The following is a 22,556-nucleotide window of genomic DNA, read 5'->3' on the forward strand; positions in this document are numbered from 1 at the left end:
AGCCTATGCAGATCTTGTGAATTAGTAGGCAAAAGGGTAGTGTTGCAAAGCCTCATCTGCTGTCCAGCACAATAAGACTATCTCCGTTATACTGTACAGTATGTGCAATGATAGAAGAGAATGCTGTTAGAAATATAACTGAATAACTCACGAGCAAGCAAGTTCTCTCACTAACATTCATATTTTAAATTCTGTATAAAACTATATGTTGACTTAATATTTCCACTTGTGAGTAAAAAATAAGTCAAGGATGAATGTATAGTAGTCATAATATAATTAATAATAGAAGCATGCAAAACCGTTACCATCATTGAAATTAGTGTAATAACAGAATGATTCCATTAAATATGAAACAAATGTTAACGTGTACGACTGTGTGAGCTACACAGACAATGGCATGTCTGGATTGCACCTGGGGCACGAGCAGACAGAGGACATGAAGTCTGAGCTCCGTGATATTATTGGTGGGTTTTACCATCTTTTACCTGCTTTTTCAATGTTTATTCTAATACATATATTCCATTCAAAATATTTAGACTGCTATAATTGGGCCAATGCCAAGTCCGTAGGAGGTGGCCGGCCCGTTGTTGAACTGGATCCCTCCTGAGCAGCCCCCATTTATAAAAAATAAAATGACAAACAAAGGGGGTGAGTACAAAAGCGAGAAAGACAAAAATGAAATTTAGGCAGATGCTTAAATATAAGTATAATATGCCCATAATAAAATGATGGGAAAACAGTTGCTGAGACCTGTCAGATAAGTATCTATTGACTGCAGTGTGTAGCTTTGATCAATCATAGTATCACTAACAGAAAGCGAGTGGGTTTCCCTGAAATAAACAATTTACATACCATTCATATAATGCTTCACACCTCAGCCCCACCTCAGTTGTTGCTAGTTATGTTCAACTGAAAACGGATCAAACCCACCAAGCTTCACAAATACCGCAAAAAGAGTTGTGTGATTTTCTTTGTCTTTCAGAATTGATTGTGGTAGCCACATTGTTGTAATTTTGAATATTTGAAACTCTGCCCATCAAAACACAGACTTGAAGCTATGAACTAAGTAGGTATAGTTTTACAATTTGAGACACAGCTGTCAGTCACTATATTATTCTAAGGATAGACACCATTGCAGTTTGAAATGATCTAATCTACATATTTAAATTAAAAAGTACATTGTAGTACCAATAATTGACAAAATAAAAAAAGAAACGGTTCATTTTTATTGTTCATATTTTAGTTGAAGACTGTGGTTTTTCAGTGTTTTTTACTTGAGGGCTCAGGAGAGAGAGAGAGAGAGAGAGAGTTTCAGGGAAGCAGGCTTTTTTTTCATTTCAACAAAGGGAAACCACCATCAAACACAGACATTCAACTCATCTGTGTTTGGTGGCTTTAGCTACACTGTACTACTCTCAGCCAACATGACTTGTGTCAGCGGTGAGTACCTTATCGGAGTTTAACATAGTAAAAAGGATGTTGTATGTGCTGTGCTGAATGAATGCATCAGAAAAAAAGTGATCAAAATGGTTATATTTAAAAAAAGATAACCTCAAGTAACAATTAAAAGTGAATCACAGCAAATCTGAAAAAGTAACTGAAAATTCCAGGGAGGAATAACAGTATTTGACCTGTTCAATCAACTAGATTTAACATGGAATATGGGTAAAATCATTGAAAGTGGTGTCAATGCTATAATTGTTTCAGCCTCTGTAATAGTTGATTAATAGTAGACACAGTCACACAGCGATGACTGCACACAGACATGTTTTGCCAGGTTAACTTCATGTATGTGTTATCAGTTAGAACTGGACGCCAGTAGTCACTTATCAGCCATGTTATTTTTTGAGTAGTCTAAATTTGCCATCCACTGTCATTGCTAAATAGTAATACTTGCTTATTGTTACAATTGAAACAGATTTCTGTCTTATCTCATTTACAAAACGACAATGAGTGACATGTATTCTGTAAAAACACAAATAGGAGTTCAAAATTGAAAGTTATGACTAATGGTGCAATCTGTATTGAAGTGTAATAAATCACATTTTACATAAAGAGTCACTAAAGACTACTACTAAGAACTTTTATAAAAATACGGAACTAAACTGCTAACTAAAACCACATTACCACTAGTTACACAGGAAGCCTCTTACTTCTATCAATAAGCATGGCGTGCTTAGTTCACCAGTAACACATTCAAAACTGAAAATATGACCAGTAGGCTAGCATTTAAAGGGGAACTCCGCTTTAAAGTTCAGTTTACTAGTGATAAAAAGGGCTACTCAGCCTATGAAATGTATAATGCATGTTTTCTGTGGCTCTGGAGGAGCTTTGTGAGGTCTAAGAAAATAATAATGCCATTGGAATATCTCAGTCTGGGCTCAGAGACTATATTAGAAAGTCTGGGTTATGATTTTAGTCCAGTCATTTTAAGCCAAAATAGGGGTCAACCTTGAACAAATTGCAACAGAAGCAAACTCAACTGATTTTGTATCCTCAATATGTCCTGAGTAAGGAAAAAAGCCCCGAAGAATCCCATTAGGGGAACGTTTCGAAAAAAGCCCCAAATATAGCCATTATTACATTACATTATTACATATTCATTATTTTTCTCACGTGAATAGGGTAAACATTTTAATCACCATCACCATGTAAATTACTGAGTTGATTACTTACATCAAGACAAACAAAAAATGTATTACAAGTTTTTTTTAAATTGTTTGTTAACATGGGCAAACGGTGCACAATCTAATTACGTACGTGCTTATTTGCATAAATACCACAACAGATCTAAATATTGGGTATAGCCAGGTGAAAATGTCTTGTTGAATCTTGTTGACATATAACAGTAAAAGACTTAATGTTCAGGTCTGAATGGAACCCATTTAGGCTACCCATGAGCATTAATACATAGAGGCAGGATGAAGTACCAGCCTTTATTAATTATTATTGCAGAGATGGGGTTTGGGGCTGGGTCCGTGGGATGGTCTGAGGGAAGAACAGGACCTACCTTTTGTCTTCTGCATTCTCCTCACCCTTGTCTCCTGTTCTTCCCTCAGACTCATCCCCCAGAAACAGTCCCACAGACCCAGCCCCAAACCCCATCTCTGCAATAATAAATTATAAAAACTGGTTTAAAGTACTTCTTCCTCCCTCTATGTATTAATGCTCATGGGTAGCCTAAATGGGTTCCATTCAGACCTGAACATTAAGTCTTTTACTGTTATATGTCAACAAGATTCAACAAGACATTTTCACCTGGCTATACCCAATGTTTAGATCTGTTGTGGTATATGCAAATAAGCACATACGTAATTAGATTATGCACCATTTGCCCATGTTGACAAACATTTTCAAAAAACTTGTAATACATTTTTTGTTTGTCTTGATCTAAGTAATCAACTCAGTAATTTTCATGGTGATATCTAAAGGTTAAAATGTTTACCCTATTCACGTGAGAAAAAGAATGAATAGGCGTATGAATAGACTATATTTGGGTCTTTTTTCTAAACTTTCCCCTAATGGGATTCTTCGGGGGTTTTTTTTCCCTTACTCAGGACATATTGAGGATACAAAATCAGTTGAGTTTGCTTCTGTTGCAATTTGTTCAACCTTTTTTTCATAAAATGACTGGACTATTTGGGGTTATGGAGTTTGAGACGTACGGTAGGCATGTCCTAGGCAGGTCGGGTCTAATTAAAAGATGCTTTTGGTTGAATTATGGGAAGTGAAGGATCCAGCATTTTTGGAGTTAATCTCATACTAGGGAGTAAAATCTGGGATATTTCTACATTTTGTTGCTCCAGTTTGGACCCTGCTTTTGTGAATCTGTCTTGTAAGAGCCCCTAATGTTATGGGATTGTAGAATTAAACTGCAGTAGCCCATTAACTGATCATTCTATAACCCTTAAACATTACACACAATGGTCGTTTGCACAGCCCTATGCTTATTAAGGATATTGTCAATCATAATATTACAGTCTTCTAAAAATTCACTCCATTTGTTTTTCAGATCTCCCACTCCTACTGCCAGCTGTGCTCATATGGTTAATGCATTTTAAGGTAATAACAAAACACAAGTGCAGCACCTTATGAAAGATAAGATGTTAACATGCTTGTAGCTATCTACTACTAGAGGTGAATATAGCAGGTAACTAACCACAACCTGCCCTTCATGAGCACCATTTCCTTTAAGGAAGTGGTTGGAAAGATGTACCAAAAACTAAAACTTGTCTGCTGAAAAGCAGGTAGCTTATTTTTAATTGTGATAGTTGCTTACTTTAGTTTACTTGTTACTTGCTTTTATTTGCTCATTTAATCTGTCTTTGATTACAGTGTTGCTTATCTCAATATGAAGAGACAACCATCATTATCCACCGTGACAAGAACATCTCCATCATGAACTACTCAGACTATAACATCTCCATGAACTACTCAGACTATAACATCTCCATGAACTACTCAGACTATAACATCTCCAACTTTGATTATGACGACTTTCCTGAGTTCTGTGTGAAAGAATTGAACCGCAAGTTCCGCCTGTGGTTCATGCCTACCTTCTACTCCATCATCTGCTTCCTGGGGCTGACAGGAAACCTACTGGTCATCCTCACCTTCTTCTACTTCAAACGTCTTAAGACCATGACGGATGTGTACCTGCTCAACCTGTCTTTTGCAGACCTGCTCTTTGCCCTGTCGCTCCCCTTCTGGGCAGCCAACTCCATGACAGAATGGAAACTGGGCCTGTTGGTGTGCAAAGCCATGCACACAATTTACAAGGTCAGCTTCTACAGCAGCATGTTCATTCTCTCGTTCATCAGCGTGGAGCGCTACTTCGTCATCGCCAAGGCTGTCTCCGCTCACCGCTACCGCTCCCAAGCAGTGTTTCTCAGCAAGGTGTCGTCAGTGGCCATCTGGGTGATGGCACTGATCATCTCCATACCAGAAATGAAGTACACCACAATCAATAACGACACCTGCACCCCTTACTCCAGCAGTTCTGACAAGCTCCGTGTCAGCATCCAGGCGAGCCAGATTGTTTTGGCTTTTGCCCTCCCGCTCTTGGTCATGGGCATCTGTTACAGCGGCATTGTCCAGACCCTTTGCCAGTCTCGTAGCTTTGAACGCAACAGGGCCATCAAGGTGATTCTCGCTGTGGTAGCGGTCTTCCTGGTCTGCCAAGTGCCTTACAACCTGGTCTTATTTTTGAGCACAGTTGTCACAGCAAAAGGAGGAACCATAGACTGCCGCTTCGAGAACAATCTCCTCTATGCCACCGATGTCACCCAGTGTTTGGCCTTCCTGAGGTGCTGCCTGAACCCTTTCGTCTACGCCTTTATCGGTGTAAAGTTTCGTCATGACCTCCTGAAGCTACTGAAGGACTTGGGTTGCATGAGTCATGAGATGTTCTTCAAGTATACCTTGGGAGGAGGAGGAGGCAGGAGAAAGAGCTCATTGGCCACCGACACTGAGACCACCACCACATTCTCCCCATAAAGCGGTTTCAGTATGGACAACCGCCTACAACCACACCTGCAGACCAGACACACTGCGGAACACTGGATGGATTAAAGTCTCATATAACAAAGATATATGTTACATGTACATAGCAGAGGTGATCATAAATGACAATTTCGTGTTTTGTTGTTTGTTAGTGTTTATCCTCGTCAGTTAAGACGAAACAAGGCTTTTGCTTATTTTTTGTGTTGGCAACAGTGTACATTATTTAAAGAAATTCACGGTGTTAATGAAAAAACTTTTTACTCGACCATTTGAAGAGCAAAAATCATGTAACTGAACAAACCAGTCTCTTTGTATTCAATCCAAGTCATTTGCAATATTGTAAGATAATTAAATAAAATTCACTGAAACAATGCTTTAAAGTGCTGCATTAACAGAATGAATGTGGATTAGAAACAAACACATTAAACTTAAACATGGAAATTGATAAAAAAAAAAAAAAAATAGGAAAAAGAGATCTTAATGTGTGTTATGAAACAACAATGTTTTCTGGCATAACGCCCGTGGGGAAACTGTTCATGAGTGCTGAGTGCGTAACAACCACATAACAACCAGGAGACATTACTCAAAGAACCAAAGGGCTTAATGAATCAGCAAGTCATAAATATATGCAATAACAAGAATTTGGGATTCAATCTTAAAATCTGACAGAGACAGTACTGTGAAGTGTAGACCAGAGGAATTAAGTCAAGTTGTAATTAATAATCTCACAGCAGATATTTTGCAGAAATTGTATTTGAGTTAGTTTGATTTAAAAGAGAAGTCTGCAACTCTCCAGAGTATGTCACCCTCTGCAGCAGTGAGGCAAAGTGCTGGTGTAGTCGTGCTAAGTTCTGTTGAAGCCTGCTATGATTAATTACTGTGATTATAAATAATTAAAATATACTAAAATACATGTGAAAGAAAGAATACTGTGCATTACAATACTTAAGACACAAGGAAACAGAAGTCTAGATTGTGGCCAACTGCAGGAAGGATATGACTTTTAAATACATCTTACCTGAAAGTACTAAGACTAAATATGTTTGTCAAAGTTCAGCTGGGCATAATAACCTTGGTTCGTATAGGCATACTTAAATAGCCAGGAAACCAATCTGGTGGCAAATAATTTCTGAATTCTGTGTAAGTTTTGTTGAGATTTAATTGAAGAAAGAATTTTTAATCATTCCAAATCTGATTCTAGCATTATACTAAATGTAACATTTATAGCTGAGCCTTGTTAGCATGATAATAATCAAGGACAACGCCGCAGATAATGTGCCCAACAGAAGTGATGTGGAGGGAAAACTATAATGATACAAGAATTTACCCTTGAGGAACTCCACGAGTCATGGGAGCACAGTGACACACCTTGTCAGCAAAGGTTAGAAAGGACACCTGATTTAAGAAATCCAAGTCTCAAGCTGTGTCTAAATCGAGAGGAATTACTTCACCCCAAACACCAATACAAACCATACATCATCATCAATCCAGAGATCCCCTGACTGAGGCAGAAAACACCCAGAACAGACTGACCTGCTTTGTCAAAACAATTTACCAAGTCATCACTAACTAACTAAACACACCAGAATGTACAGGTTGACTGCAAAGAAAATTATATTTACGTTAAACGTCAAGGAAGCCTACGTCACAGGTGCTGATCAGGTCACCTGGTGAGTAAAATTTATAAAATCGTACACCTACATCGGCAGTAAAAATCAGACAAATCAGATAAAAAGCTGATTTTAGTTTGTGATAACAGAGGATACTCCAACACACAGGATCAGCAGAGTTAAGCTCTTGCTTGTTTCAACATTTCCTACAACACCCAGTATTCTGTGCAAACACAGCTACTGAACATGCACCGTCAGGTTAATATTTTATCATGCAAAAGTTGGAAATGTGTATATGCAAGCACATTGGTCCGTGTACTTGGTGGCCAACGGATTTTCGTTTTGAAAGGAAAAAAACAAAAACGAAAAACGGCCAGTTTCCCAATTACCATTAGTAAATAGGAAAACAAAAAACGGAAAACAACCCATTATTCGTTTTTTGTTTTGATATTAAAAAACGGAAAACGAAAAACAATCTCGTTATCCGATTTTCTTTGATGTATTTGTAGATGGAACTCGGAAATTAAAACGTGTGTATAAATCTTATTCCTTTGTCAGTACCCGATCCGTACCGCCTGTAAAATCCGTTCTGTGCACTGCCTGATCAGTTCTACGCTTGCGCGAGCACCGGCATACTTCACAGCTCTATGCACGCATTGGCGTAAGGATGTTTGGACATTCCCGGTTACCGGAAGAAAACATTAGACAGTGACAGTATACCGTTATGATGGCAGAGATGAAGTTTACAAGGTGTTTGCTGGAGTTGCCTAAAGTATCTGTTAATGATATACGGAGGGTCGTCCGGCCATCCAGTACAACACCATGTAGCAAATTAAATAAAGGCTTCAAATTTTACGTTTCGTCATTTCTTTACAACTTTGAAGGTAATTTGCTAACGCTAGCCTTCCTTAATTTTGCATTGGTATTTTTTTCGTGACCCGGAAGTTACTCCCGCCACGCCAAGACCCGCCCTTCAATAGCATTTATTGGCCAGTACCGCCTGTAAGATCCGTTCTGTGGATGCGCATAATTACGTAGTAGAAAACTAACAATGTCCCTGTGCGATTTGTAACTGTCGGTACACGATCCGTTCTGCCTGCACGATAGACTGTATATAAGTAACATGTGTCAACACTTTATGACCAAACATTACAACTTTTTTATTAAATCTTTATTATACAATAGTCATAGCTACAAACATTCGAAACTTGTCACTGATCCAAAACCGTGTAGCGACATCGTTGTTGTGTTGTTTACGTTAATGTTTTTACCTAATACTTCGTCTTGACTAATAACCATAGACTGTCTATCATTAATGCGATGAAGTGTAAACGTACATAAGTGTCCTTTTGAAGATGGGATGACAGCTCTCCCAGCCACCACTGCTGTATACCACTATAGTAGCTACATGCTAACGGCAGTAAACACTATAGTAACTACATGCTAACGGTCATCTTAGCTGGCAATGTTGTTAAATTCTCCCCAATTCCGGGTCACATTCCTGCTGAAACATGTCCGATTGTGTAGGGTTTGGTCTGCGATTTTTGACGTTAGAAAGTGCTGCTTCGTTCCACTACAATCTAACGTTAGCATACTCATAGCTAACTATTGTAGCTGCATGCTAACGCGACATAGCGGAGCATATATAGCTAGCTATGTACGTATATAGCAGGACTTTGTACCGTAAAAAATCACCAATAAAGGCTTCTAAACCAAATACTAAACAAATACAAATACAGTAAAGTGACCGGAATTAGGGGTGAAATGTCCAGCATTGAGCTACATAATAGTTTGCTAGGAGTATGCTGGTCTCTCACAGAGATCTCATTTGTAGCCCTGTTTTTTTACCTGATACTTTCATAAAAGTACAAACACATGAAGTGAGAGGTATACACATGCTTAAACTTTATTTAAAACATGGTTAACCTGAAGCAGGACGGAGTCATGACTTATAACACCAAAGCAAGGCTTCTAGCTCAGGCTAGCTAGCGTTAGCAAATTACCTTCAAAGTTGTAAAGAAATGACGAAACGTAAAATTTGAAGCCTTTATTTAATTTGCTACATGGTGTTGTACTGGATGGCCGGACGACCTCCGTATATCATTAACAGATATTTTAGGCAACTCCAGCAAACACCTTGTAAACTTCATCTCTGCCATCATAACGGTCTACTGTCACTGTCTAATGTTTTCTTCCGGTAACCGGGAATGTCCAAACATCCTTATGCCAATGCGTGCATAGAGCTGTGAAGTTTGCCGGTGTTCGCGCAAGCGTAGAACTGATCAGGCAGTGCACAGAACGGATTTTACAGGCGGTACGGATCGGGTACTGACAAAGGAATAAGATTTATACACACATTTTAATTTCCGAGTTCCATCTACAAATACATCAAAGAAAATCGGATAACGAGATTGTTTTTCGTTTTCCGTTTTTTAATATCAAAACAAAAAACGAATAATGGGTTGTTTTCCGTTTTTTGTTTTCCTATTTACTAATGGTAATTGGGAAACTGGCCGTTTTTCGTTTTTGTTTTTTTCTTTTCAAAACGAAAATCCGTTGGCCACCAAGTACACGGACCGTACACGGACCCACATTACAAACAATGTTGTGGAATAACACCCCATGTACTACCTGTTTTGATACACTTTCTTCAGGACAGTTGAAATCCTAGCCCTATGAAAAAAAAAAAAAAAAGAAAAACACCCTTCCAGTCATAAACTTTACACTGCTACGATGACATCATCAGCTGGAGCCGCAGGGATTAGTGATCCTCAGTGCTGATAGGCTCACAGGCAGAAGGGTTGGGATTTCATTATTAAAAGCATGCAACACACAAAATGTCAAAGTACAACAGTGGACAGTCTGAGAGTAAACATTACAGCCGCAGAATCTTGACCAGAGGAAAACAAGGTAAGATTACCATTCTTTAACCTAAGATAATCAGTTACAGTAAAAAATATACACGAGCAGCAGCTTTGAACAAATATATTAACAGTACTTCATTTTTATTGGATTGCTCCCTGTCCATTATTAATGCAGTGTATTCTTTTATTATTGCAGTAGCAGGTCTTAGCAAGGACATAAAAGTTATGTTAAAGCAAATTAGGATGCTCCAAATGTATGCTCTCATTTCCTAAGATGAAAAACTGCTCATTAGGTCAAAATTTGCAATGCAGCTCATATATTTGTATGTGTATGGCACACACCATTGTTTATTGACCAAGGTCTGAGTGGCTGCTTCTCAAAAGTTAAAAAAAACATTCCGATTGAATTTTTATTTTAAAAGAAGCAGATTTTTGTCTGTAGACTACTTTAAAAGAAATGTTCTGTCTGTTGTAGGAAAACACTAGTGTAGTCACGGTAACCACCAGTCACCTGGGTGACTCATTGAGCACCACTCCTCGTCTGAAACACAAGAGAGGGAGACACAGTATAATCAGATTTTCCGCCAAATTACACAACCTTCCCGAACAGCTACTCACGCTGCTATCAGCATTGAAGTATTGAAGCCTTGGGCTACATTTACTGACATATGCACTGTAGGACACGGATTGTAATTTTCTTTATTAACTTCAGCAAAAGCTTTCAAGTTATTTATTGCTTTATTTATTAAAAACTTTTATAACATCTATTGAAGAACATTTCTTATTAAAATCTAGCAGCTGCAAATGCAATTGCACAGCAAATGTTGGGAAGCTGTTGCTTTAACCACAGAAAGCAGCAATGAAAACATGATTGGCGTTTATGTACGGTATAATGCATTAACTGTGGCCAAAATGCACTTAATTTTTTATGAATATGAGTATCTAGTGATAAAAAAGGTTATGATTAGTCAGTTTTGCAAAGAGGACAAAAGCAAGACTATTATTCCAGTGAAGAGAGTGTAACTGATCCCTCTCTATTGTACCTCTGTCTGTAGTTGTCCCAGAAGACTGAGAGCTCTCCTAAAATGATGCCTACAGCTAAAGGCATGTCCCGAATGATACCCACTCACGTTCTGAGAGTGGGTCAAACTGTCCGCCTGGACTCGGCGCATGAGACAGTCAACCAACATCCCAGTGTCACGGAGCCCGGCAGTAACAATGGTGACTCTGATCTTGATATTTCAATGGATAATCTCAACCAGCTCATCCTGGAACTGGATCCAACATTTAAACCCATTGATGTCAACAGGAGTCCCTTGTGCATCAGGCCTCCAACAGGTACCACCTTTGTTTCTACACTATTCAAACTTTCATTGCTGTTAGAACTCTAATTACATAAACACATCAACAAGGTCAACAAATGACAGCCTCCAACTTACAGAGGTGTGACACAGAGCACAGTAAAACCAAAGTAACCATTATAAAACAAATAGTACACATAGCCTGGGGCTTTGGAAATGTACCCTCCCTTTTTAAGATCATTTTTTATTTTTTTAATCATGGGGTAATTGCACCAATTCAGCTGTTCTGGGAGTACTGCCCAGACTAGTACCACACCCTGCACATGTTGCTACAGACACAGAGAAGCTCACTGAAGAAGACACTCACGTGTGTCTTCTCTCAGACCAGCTCGGATCAGAAAGTGTGCACAAGAGTCAACATTGCATATAAATGGATTTCCTGTTGCTCATCTTCTCTTAAAAGGATGTTTGGCCATATGTTTATGAAGCAGAGTGCTATGTTTCGTGGCGATGAACAAGTTGGAAGGAAATCAAGCGACAGTGATGAGAAATCAGACATGGAAAGGTTACTTCCATCAGTTAAAAAACAGCACAGTAAAAGACTAAACGCATGCGATGTGCTGATGACTACTTCTTTTCTATTGTTACAAAACAGTATTTCCCCTTAAAACACCTCATCACTTGCCTATAGTCTAAGGTGCATGCTATTTCTGTTTCAACATTAGTCAATATTATGTAACTTCAGTTACAGACACCACCAGTCACACATGACCACAGACTACAGTGTTTTTCTGAGGGCATAAACTCACTCTGTGCCCATCAACACAGTGACGCAGACAGATCCTCAAGTTCACAAGAACAAGTAGGGACTCCTCCAGCTGTAATGCACAATTCAAAGCATTTAGTTAGAGGTAATGGCCTGAGCTGTCCAGGCAAGTACCAGCATGAGAAATATGAATGTCTTTATCAGGTGAGTTTAGGCCAAGCCCTTTTTGCAAACAGAAAACCAAACAATGAAATCAGAGAAATCATGGAACATGCAGGGTTTTTCCACTGAGTGCGTCAGTCGGTTTCAAGACATATTATCTCTTTTCAGTACTTTTGCTTAGACTTTCCTCTCCATTCCCAGACGACTCAGATGAAGATGTCTCCCACTGCGTGTTGGTCCCTCGAGGTTGTTCTCCCCGCTCCCTGCCCACCTTGGTCCCATCCGTGTCACCCAGTATACCCATCCCTACACACAGCAATGTCAGTTGCAGTCCCCACGGCACACTGGTGTTCTCCTGCTCCCCTACATCCTCCCTGCCTCCGCTGCCATTTGGAAGTGCACCCAGACGAAATCCCTCACAAAGAAATGACGCAACCTTTTCCCAAGGATCCCTGCGCTTGTCACACTCAAACAGAAACAGTGCTGTCTCGCTCCTCTCCATGTCAACATGCTCAGACACCAGCTACATCCTTGGCAGGTAAAACTCACAATCAAAGCAAGGCCTGCCTTTAAACAAGTCTGGAATATGGGTCTTTTAAATATGTTGCAAAACCTTAACTGTGCTGTAATAAGAGGCTGACCAGGGCCAGTTCACTGGGGACTTAGTGGGCTGATTCCTGTTTGTGATTTTGCAGTCAAACAAAAGTTTTAAAGCAGTAATAACAGTCCAAAACTGGAAACCAGTTGTAACCATATTCCCAGAAACAGTGTAGTGCCATATTTTGTATCTGTCTCATTTAATTCTAATGTTTCAAATTAAGAAGGACTGTGACATTAAGGTGATGTTTACTGACACACGGTATCTGTACATTTACAACATATCCTCTTCCTCCCTGCATAGCAACCTGTCCCTGGCCAGTGAAGACGCTGATGCTGACTCTCCAGAATCCATCCTCACTTGTGTGTCCGGCTCCTTCAGTGATGGGTCCAGAACGAGGCAATTTCATGACGGGCACAGCCCAGACAAGCCCCCGCTGTTAAGGCGAGGACATCTACAGGAGCGTCACGGCAAAGGAGTGCAGAGCAGTCCGTCTTCGCTCTCTGGGTCTCTCAACGACATTCCTATACTGCTCGTCAACGGTGAACCACAGCCGGATCTGCACGTCCAGTCTCCTGGAACAGAAATGGACTTGATACAGACCACCCTTGTGTCCAACTCAAAGCCATTTTCTCCTCACAGTGAGTCACATGTCTCATAGTAGTCCGTTTCGCTGGCAGCTACCGTATTTTAAACAGAATTTGACCCCCACTCTCATATTGTTTTTTAATGTTTGTTTAGGTTTCCAAGCCCGTTTTAACGGCAGCCAGCCCTCAATGAAGTTTGTCATGGACACTTCAAAGTTTTGGTTCCGTCCACATATCAACAGAGCAGAAGGTGAGAATCTCGAAACATTACTCCAGCAATAACTCATTGACGACGTACAGTAATAGCTTCACTCAAGCTCTGAATTTATTTCATCTTGCCGGGATATATGATTCTTCTGCAGTACAGATACAGTAATAAACACACATTTGCAACTGTCTAAGCATTTTCTATGGTGCTTCATTCATTCTAGCTGAAGCTCTGGTAAAGGATAAGGATGCAGGGACATTTGTGGTGAGAGACAGCACCTCCTACAAAGGCAGTTTTGGCCTGGCTATGAAGGTGGACCAAATGGCCGCCAACTTCACTGCTACCACCTACCCAGGTAAACCTACGTATACTATGTCAGTGCAGCTGCTTGACCTTATGACTCCTTTTGAATCCCGTGCTATTATAAAAGCCATAGCAGTGTTTGGTCAGATACAGGAACGAGAAGGTCATGAATGCCACAACTACCACAATCACGGACAAACAACGTGAACACAGTGCAGCTGTCGTCATTTGCCTATACCAGAGACATGAAAGGCTCAGGGTTTCACTTACCCAACTCGGCTGATGTGAATGGGCATGTCTGATGGCATCTAGCCTATGTGTGGCGAGGCAGGAGACAGTTCTGTTATTTTTTCCACCCACAGTATACACTGTATAAACACAAAAGAAAACCATCTGTTTATGGCACTGTAAGCAATCTAAGAGGAAAGAATGGATCTCACTCACGGAACAATTTTGAGGTTTACTTCATTTGCAGATTTGTATTTTTTAAACTTTTTTAGGGATGCAGGATATGAAAGACGTGAGCAGAGCGTCGGGCACTGAGACCATTTCAGTGTGCAGATTGAGAGTACACGGTCCGTTACAATATTCCTCTGCTGAGTAATCCTTGGTCGAGAGATGTCGCTATATCTTCTCTTTTTGACATCAGTGTTATTTTAAGGAACAATATGCAGTGTAATTTAGATATAGTCAAACAAGAAATATTTTATAAGACATAAGATTTGTTAGGGTTGTTAAAGAGTGACATGAAATAGGTCAAATCTTTAAAAAACTGAAATTACATTTAAATGAGAAGATTACTACACAGAACTATTTATTGAATAGAATTTGAATAGAGCAGCGTTTGTGTTTTTAGTGATCTTGGTGTCGTTGTAGATGAATTTCACTTTGTAATTCAATGCCCCATGTACAGCAACTGGCAACTAGTGTCTTGTAAGCATGTGCTGGGCATCATGTGGTGCAGGGCACTTAAGATGAATAAGTAAAAAGTATTTTATTGTCTTTTTTATCAAAACAGGAGAGAGCAGTTCAGATCTTGTCAGACACTTCCTTATTGAATCATCCGCTAAGGGCGTGCGCATCAAAGGCTCTTCTCAGGAACCGTACTTTGGTAAGTAAACGTCCAAGTTTAAAACAAGTCCAGTGATCAATTTCCTTTTAAACTCACTCAAAATTCACTTGCCTACTCAATATGAGTACACATCCTGGTCTGGCTGTTGTCTGCCACACCAGAACTGAGTCAGCCATGTCTGGCCTTTAAAGATGTGGGTGGGCAGCAGTGGGTGGATCTTGAAAGGTATGAGTTCACAGGGTGTGTTCCCACACCCACAGAGCCATTATCAAGGTTCATTGTGGCTTTCTTTCTTATCTGCTTCCAAATAATTCTATCTTTACAATAGCTGTGGTGGCTCGGTAAAACCCCCAAACAGCAAAAAAAAAAAAAAAAAGTATATTGTACCAGATTTACTCTTAATTTTAATCTAAAAGTCTTCATATCATAATAAAAATATCCAGACTTTTAAAACTACAGTAGAATTGATCCTGGAATGGGCCAATGGATTAAGATATGTATTTACATAGCAAAATTACTATCCACATAAAAGAAAATTACCTAAAGAAAACACTAAACTGCATTAATCATAAGATATCCCCTTCCTCATTTATACTTTAAAATAATGTCAGTGAAATATTTACATTTTTCTTTTACCTTTTGTGGTCAAGAATAGGACAGTGGACTTTCTCATAGTAGCCTACTTGTACTTTAGCCTTGTACTAACATGATTTTGTGTTATCTTTGCAGGTAGTCTCTCTGCCCTGGTTTACCAGCACACTATTTCTGCTTATGCTTTACCCTGCAAATTAATGCTCCACTCCCAAGGTAGGCCATTACTGCAAAACAGGCTTTTTATTTTGTTTGTAAAAATGTTTGTGTGTAAAAATGAAAACCTAATCTCTTCTTTGCCTACACAGATCTGGGCGCAGCAGAAGAGAGGGCAAATAGCAAACCAGCATCAGATGACAATAGAACAGGTGGGACAAAATAACAGTGACAAATTGTTTGAATTAGCATGTCATTTTACTAGCACTTATCTTCAAGGAATGCTTATAAAGTGTCACTTAACATGATCTAACATGAGCAAAAACAAGAAGCAGCTGTCAGACACAAAAAAAGAATGTCAGTAACAATGTGACGTTATGTTAGTGGGTAGAGGGTTAACAATGAACAAGACATGTTTCAATAACAAATGTGGCGTTAAACTACATTCAATTAACCTATATATTTGTTCCACCTTTTCATCCTCTGTAGTCACAAACATGATGGTTTTGCAGCCATGTAGGAAATGCTAACAGTAGCTTGTCCCAAACAGTTTGCTAATTGAGGTTAAGTTAGCTAACAGCTAACGTTAGCTAACTTCAATTAACTTAGTCCATTTAGGACTCCTCTGAAACTTTTCAGAAAGTCCTCTCCTCAGGGAGAAATAGAAACATTTTAGTGTTAAAAATAAATTTAAGTAAGGTTGTTTTGAAGCTAAGAGAACAGACTGGTTTGAGTGTGTTTCACTCTAAACACTGTTTTCACTTTACCTTGCTAGCTTTCCGGGCGAGTCAGTCAACAACAAAAACCTCAGAGGGTTAGCTTACGTTAATTGACCTTAACATTATCCCACACTGGAAAAGCACACACAGGTGTAACTAATAACCTTAATTAACTGCGTTTCATGTATGTGTGCTAGGACTAGGGTCTTGTTGTTATGTGTTATGTTGCTTGCCCAGAGGAGGAATGGAATGAAGATATAGCTAATTAGTGGAATTATTTACACCTGTGCTTCACTTATGATTGGAGTCAATATATTTTCTTCGTTGTACTACTTATTTTTAAACTTTGAAAAAGCCAATCAATCAATTGATTGATGTGACTGAAATTTTATGTTTCAAGTCAAGTGTATTTTGCTTTGGACAAAATTAAGCGTCTCTGGCAGATGAAGAGATGGAACTATGTTAATGTAACTTGTTTAGTCATTGAATTAATCAATCAACTGACAGTGGTGGAAGGGAAGATGTATTCTGATTTGTTACTTACCTCAAGGTAAACATTCTCCACTACAAGTATGTCCTGCATTCAAATAGAAGTGCATAAGTATTGGCAGCAACGTAGTGAAAGCACTCATTGGGCAGCAGAATGGTCCCTGTTACATTTTATTGTTGGATTATCATGAGGCATTATTATTATTGTGTATGCAGTATTCCATGTTGTAGCCGGTCGAGGTAAAGCTTGTTCTTTTTATGTAGTTTATTCAAGAAAAGTGATTTAGATGTTGTTATTGATTGATATAATGGTATATTTTGTATGTAAAATGTTGTCTAATCTGCAAAGTAACTACATATGTCAGATAAATGTAGTACAGTAAAAAGTACAACATTTCCCTCTTAAATGTGGTGGAGTTGAAGTATAAAGTACCATAAACTTGAAATACTCAAGTATACCACTTGAGTAAATGTACTTAGTTAGCCTCCTGTCCACCACTGCCAAAAGAGCAGCTAACCAAGCAATTCATTACATTTGTCTAATTTCTATATATTTTCAATCATATCTCTAAATATAAAAAATAAATAAAAGATAAAAATAGACCTGGACATTGGAACTACATTGAGAAAAGACAGCTTGGGTTGAAGGTTACTGTGTTTCCTGTCAGTAATAAATATAAGTCAATTTGGGCCAAATCATATTTAAAACATGATTTATTTATGTCTATGTCTCCTATTAGAATTTAAAAGACTGTTAACTGACCTCACAATCAGGAGGGAGTTTTAACTTGATTAAATGTACTACCCCACATGTTTAATGATGTGTATGTGCATTCAACCTCCACTTCTAATCAAACTATCTTTTCCATAGCTTGTAATTTCGTCTACCTGAATGCTGTCCCCACTGAGACGCTGACAGGCCCTTGTGCGGTGCAGAAGGCGGTGTCCTCTACATTTGCGAAGGCCCCGGGTTCCTTCACACCAACCATAATCAACCTGAAGGTGTCTTTGAAGGGTGTCACGCTGACAGATATCAACAGGAAGTAAGAAAACACACATCCTGTCATCCTGTTGCTGAGATTTGTACTTACAGTACACTACAAAAACCCATGGTGGTTTGGGTGCAACGTTGAGTTAGACTGATCATACCTAACAGCCATAACCCTTTCTTTTCAGGCTCTTCTTCAGACGCCATTACCCCACTCACCTGCTTAGCTACAGTGGGGAAGATCCAGACAATCGACTGTGAGTATACAGCAGCAAGTTATGAAATCAAAGGGATTCATTTTGAGAATGATACACACTTCCACAAATATTCTTTGACGTTCACTATGGTTACATTCTCTTTCATGTTAGTAACTGTATATAAAGAGCTGATAAATCACCTTATTAGTACCCCTTGTTGAATTTTTGAAGATATATATATGTATGTATATGTATGTATGTATGTATGTATATAAGATTTACAAGTTAATATATTTTAGTTAATTTACCAAATAAATTTTTTTACAATGTTTATACAGTTAACTATTTACATACTTGTGTTGACACAGTCAGTATTTGTATCTGGGACTAAGTTCTGCTAGCGTCTGATTGGTTAGTTCAGCGACAATGAAGGAAGTGTTGTTGTTGTTGTGGAGCTGTTGAAAGTGAAACAGCAAAGTGCTGCTCAACAAAGTGATCGTTCTCCATCCAGTTGTTTTTTTTCTTATTTAGAATGATACAACCACCACATATCGAACCCTCACGTTACATATACACACACCTTTTCTTTTTCTTTTAACCGCATAAAATCACACATGTCACTAATCGCATTCATGATGGCTTAGTTCCATTTTGTTGCCCCTCGCTGGAACTGGCTGAATGAAAAACAGAAGTCATTAATGTTATTAATGACACCTGTGCTTCTCCTGCTGTAACGTCAACATTTCATCAATAAAAAAAAAATGTTAAAAACCCAGGCATTTCTGAAACATAACTAACATTTTTATTTTTATTTTTTTTACAGGTGGGTGAACGGTTCCAGGTTTGGTGCAAGGTGAATTTGAACTTTAATTCCTGACAAAAACCAGAATGATGTTTTGTATTTACCTGTAAATTCGATATATATCTCATGCGAGGATCCATAGTTAAGCCTCCCAGGTTTCAGGTTTACACCTGCAATACATATCTGTTATACTTCTATTCAGGGTTAAAGGAATTATTGGTTTGCAAATTCAAAATAGCGATTTGGAAGAATGCGATTAGCTAATCGCGAAAGACGATTAATCTAATGGGAATTATTTGGTTGAATGTTTGGTGTAACATTTGGTTTAACATTTATTATTACTCTTTACATTATTATATTCACAGTTTTTTCATAAGATAAATGCTGCATAATGTTACATTTCACAGTTTGTTTAAAGAAATGTTCTATTTTCCGTTTATTTTTTTATTACCATATTTATCATGATCGTAGAAGGTGCGATATTTAGCTAAAAGATGTAGCAAATATTGCAATATCTGGCAAAAAAAACAAACTTCAATTTGTACTAATTCAATCTAATCTAAATCTATCACTTCTTTGTCCCAACAGGATGTTTGGTTTGGTGGCGAAAGGTGTGGAGGCTGGCATGGAGAATGTATGCCACGTCTTTGCAGAATATGACCCCCTGCAGCCTTGCAACAAAGTCACCAAGGTTATTCAGGCCGCCATAGCCAAGCCGTAGACACACAAGAGACTGAGACAACATGATACAGCGCCCGCCTGTCTTATACTGCGCTTTGCTCAAGTAACCCGTCCAATATGGTGGCCATTGGTAAGTCTCTCCTGCTGTTTGTTAAACTGGACAAGTTACAATACCAGCAACATCTGATTTAGAAGTGCTTAGGACGACCCAGACTCTGCCATGGTCACGTGATTACAGTCATATTGGTGAAAATGTGGCATATATGAAGATATACAAGACTGAACAGCTGTCGATCATGAACGTAACAGGTAACAGACAAGGATCCAGCAACATATGATTGTAATTAAATGTCACACTGTTACTGTTAACACATTTGTAAAAAAAATGTTGGTACAAACTCAACAATATTTTTGTTATACTCCCAAAAAAATTATTTCTATGTAAAATGTAATTGTAGAAAATGTCAGAAACCAACAGCTTACATAGAGGTTAGAGCACATGTGTCAAACTCAAGGCCTGCGGGCCGAACCCGGCCCCTCTCAGGTTTTAATCCGGCCTGCATATCAATTGAGCTTCACAATAAATATTAATGTAGTTGTGCGCCAAACCCAAAAAGACAGGAAAGTGCTTTTCAAACTGCAATGACTCGACACTCAAAGCAGAATTTGGCAGATTTGCTGACTTTGGGACTTTTCATATTCAGGCTGTGTGGTAGCCTACTTTTAAAAAAGTAATCTTTGTTTCGCTTGATTTGCTAAACTCTATGATGGCTTAGGAACTTTTTTGCTGACTTTTGTAGAGCTTTATGTCAACAAAAAAGTCGAAAAAAGTGTCAAAAGTGGTGGAGAAAGCAAGAAAAATGACAAAAGAATGTGACAAACATTAAAAGAAAGGGACATGGAGTAATAGAGTCAAAGATATTTGACTTTTCGTAATAAAAGCATGTCAATAAACTATACTTGTCTGGCCCTTGATGTGATTTTCATTTTCCAGAGTGGCCCTTAGTGGAAGTGAGTTTGACCCCCCTGGGTTAGGGCATGGTAAAGCACTTGATGTGTCTTATTTCTTAATGTACAGTAGAATGATTCCCATGTAAACCAATGAGGTGTAAATCTGCACTAGCCGATGCGTGCATGTGATAGTGATGAGGGATTTTGAAGGTTCTGTTAATAAACATAGTCACATGGTCACATCCTTTCATTTCAAAGCAGAAACTTTGCATATACCCTAGTTATGCATTTCAGCATATATTTATTATACTACACTGTAAACAAATTGTCCTCTGTATAGTCATGTATTTTTTCAAATTGTTATGAGTAATAAACACGTTGACCTGTTGAACTTGTGCACGTGCATGCTTACAAATGTTCGTCTAAGCTTGAGAGAGACGCCGTGCTTGAAAGTGTGAAAAACAGAGAGCTTTATCTTTCCTTTACCTCATCATCAAAGCCTTTCTGTCAATATAAAGGAAGACATTGTGGTTAATCGCTTTGTGTCTTCTAGTTCCGTGTTTCACAAATGGGGGTATGCATACCCATATGGGTACTTTGGAATACTGCAGAGAGGTCTGTGAGATAAAAAAAAAAAAAAAAAGTTAATTAAAATATATATCAGTCATGCATAATTCCTAAAATAATTCTACTATAATAATGAATGAATTTAGTGATGGATTCTAAACATTTGAAATAGCATTTAAGTGTTTTTCAGTTACATGGTCGTTTAAAAAATGTAAAAACAAAATGTAAATCAGACACTGATGCTATGCCATGCTTTAATGCAGTGGTTCTCAATCTTTTCAAGTCACGACCCCCCCAGGATTATGAGGTCGGTGTTCGCACCCCCCACCACCCCCATCGACAACGAGAGAAAGAGAGCTGCGAACCGGTGTAAACAGCTGTTTCTACACGCCTCCTCCCCCTGCTGATTTTGAGTGATTTTTGTGAATGCTCTGATTGATACACGTAAACAAAGAATGCTTTGCTTTAATGACTTATAGTTTTACTTTTAGCAATGAAAGATGAAATGTAAATGTAAAGAATTAATGTATTCTTTATATAGCCTTTTGTTTTCTACCAAAAATGTTTTGCGCTGGTCAGGGCCTACTTGGCTGAAAAAAATATGTCAAAGGGGGTTCATTACTGAAAGAGATCCACTGTTCTAGTTAATCCAACTGAGCTTATGACGATATGAACATTTGACAGAAAACACAACACACTGCACATATTTTTTTTAAATTTTTATTTTCAAATGATAAATTGTTAGATAAAAGCATAATGCCTCGTTCTGGAGTTAGAGAGCTCCCAGAATGAAGTGTGCTCCATGAAGCAAAGCAAAACCAAGCCCAGAACTGCATAGATAATATCTTTAAATATTCTCAATATATTCTGAGGCACCCAAATGCAATGCACAATGGTCCTTTTCTTAGTTTTATTTTATTTGGTGCCAACTCAAAAATGTAGCATAAAAACTCTTAATCTAAGGTGTAACAGATAGCACGTGCTACACACCCCGAGTTGAGCATTGAAGATACACTGCAGTGTTAACTATTTACAAATACTGCCCTCCTCTGGTTAAGACAGGGAATTTAAATCCTCTGAGACATGGTGGGTGTTAAGAGCTTCACTGCTGTTAAGATCACAGTGAGCTGGATTTTTTTTTTTTGCGATAATGCATCGTAAAATGTAGCTACATTATCAGTTTGTGTTGCAAGATTTTTTTTTTCTCCACAAGGAGAGAATAATGAACTGCAATGACAGAAGACCCTCAAAGTACACACGATCTGGATATCTCTCAGTGCTAATGTTCTTCTAAGTGCTGTATGTGTCTGCAGTGCAAGCATTTAGAGACTTCAGGGAAACTATTAGGGTGGGGGAGGCTGAACGTTATGTTTAACCTTTTTAAAAAACGCAGCATTATTAGTGTTTCCATTGGACCCTCCCCTTGACTACGAGAAAAATTG

General features: G+C 38.5%; 3 protein-coding genes across 7 annotated transcripts in view; 2 read left to right on the top strand and 1 right to left on the bottom strand.

Annotated features, from left to right (window-relative positions):
• Positions 1 to 17,832, bottom strand: part of LOC116039585 (zinc finger protein Aiolos-like) — a 67,587-nt gene extending 49,755 nt beyond the window's left edge. Inside the window, exons 1-2 of one of the 4 annotated variants that reach the window (XM_036000686.1) lie at positions 17,817 to 17,832; positions 14,172 to 14,269 (exon numbers count right to left, since the gene is read on the bottom strand). Coding sequence is in view for 1 of the 4 variants with exons in the window: in XM_036000684.1 (XP_035856577.1) it covers positions 14,172 to 14,269; position 14,366 (99 nt within the window). In the remaining 3 variants the exon portion in view is untranslated. Of the gene's footprint in view, positions 1 to 14,171; positions 14,270 to 14,365; positions 14,382 to 16,192; positions 16,390 to 17,816 lie in introns of those variants that run through there. The other 3 variants (XM_036000690.1, XM_036000688.1, XM_036000684.1) reach the window with 3 other exon arrangements.
• On the top strand, positions 1,235 to 5,873 carry ccr7 (chemokine (C-C motif) receptor 7). Of its 2 annotated transcripts, XM_036000696.1 has the most exons (4): positions 1,235 to 1,440; positions 4,013 to 4,062; positions 4,336 to 4,429; positions 4,484 to 5,873. In XM_036000696.1, the coding sequence occupies exons 1-4, from the start codon at positions 1,425 to 1,427 to the stop codon at positions 5,494 to 5,496; spliced, it is 1,173 nt and encodes a 390-aa protein (XP_035856589.1). In that variant the 5' UTR covers positions 1,235 to 1,424; the 3' UTR covers positions 5,497 to 5,873. The 2 variants fall into 2 exon arrangements, with proteins under 2 accessions (XP_035856589.1, XP_031140348.1); XM_031284488.2 differs by having other exon boundaries at positions 4,336 to 5,873.
• LOC116039586 (tensin-4) lies at positions 9,919 to 20,277 on the top strand. The gene is made up of 13 exons (XM_031284477.2): positions 9,919 to 10,022; positions 11,032 to 11,314; positions 12,407 to 12,743; positions 13,107 to 13,444; positions 13,545 to 13,640; positions 13,822 to 13,953; positions 14,920 to 15,012; positions 15,703 to 15,780; positions 15,873 to 15,932; positions 17,800 to 17,971; positions 18,105 to 18,173; positions 18,937 to 18,966; positions 19,504 to 20,277. The coding sequence occupies exons 2-13, from the start codon at positions 11,062 to 11,064 to the stop codon at positions 19,634 to 19,636; spliced, it is 1,791 nt and encodes a 596-aa protein (XP_031140337.1). The 5' UTR covers positions 9,919 to 10,022; positions 11,032 to 11,061; the 3' UTR covers positions 19,637 to 20,277.
• Positions 20,278 to 22,556: the final 2,279 nt, after the last annotated feature.

This window comes from Sander lucioperca, chromosome 4 (assembly GCF_008315115.2).
Source record: "Sander lucioperca isolate FBNREF2018 chromosome 4, SLUC_FBN_1.2, whole genome shotgun sequence".
In the NCBI taxonomy this organism is placed as follows: Eukaryota; Metazoa; Chordata; class Actinopteri; order Perciformes; family Percidae; genus Sander; species Sander lucioperca.

What these genes read in the sequence shown, in the direction of transcription:
- LOC116039586 (XM_031284477.2), top strand. Translation starts at nt 11,062, where the DNA reads ATGATGCCTACAGCTAAAGGCATGTCCCGAATGATACCCACTCACGTT. An exon ending in GTGCATCAGGCCTCCAACAG is followed by an intron (nt 11,315 to 12,406) that starts GTACCACCTTTG and finishes CTCCATTCCCAG; the next exon opens with ACGACTCAGATGAAGATGTC. An exon ending in CACTGCTACCACCTACCCAG is followed by an intron (nt 13,954 to 14,919) that starts GTAAACCTACGT and finishes TTATCAAAACAG; the next exon opens with GAGAGAGCAGTTCAGATCTT.
- ccr7 (XM_031284488.2), top strand. An exon ending in TATGGTTAATGCATTTTAAG is followed by an intron (nt 4,063 to 4,335) that starts GTAATAACAAAA and finishes CTTTGATTACAG; the next exon opens with TGTTGCTTATCTCAATATGA.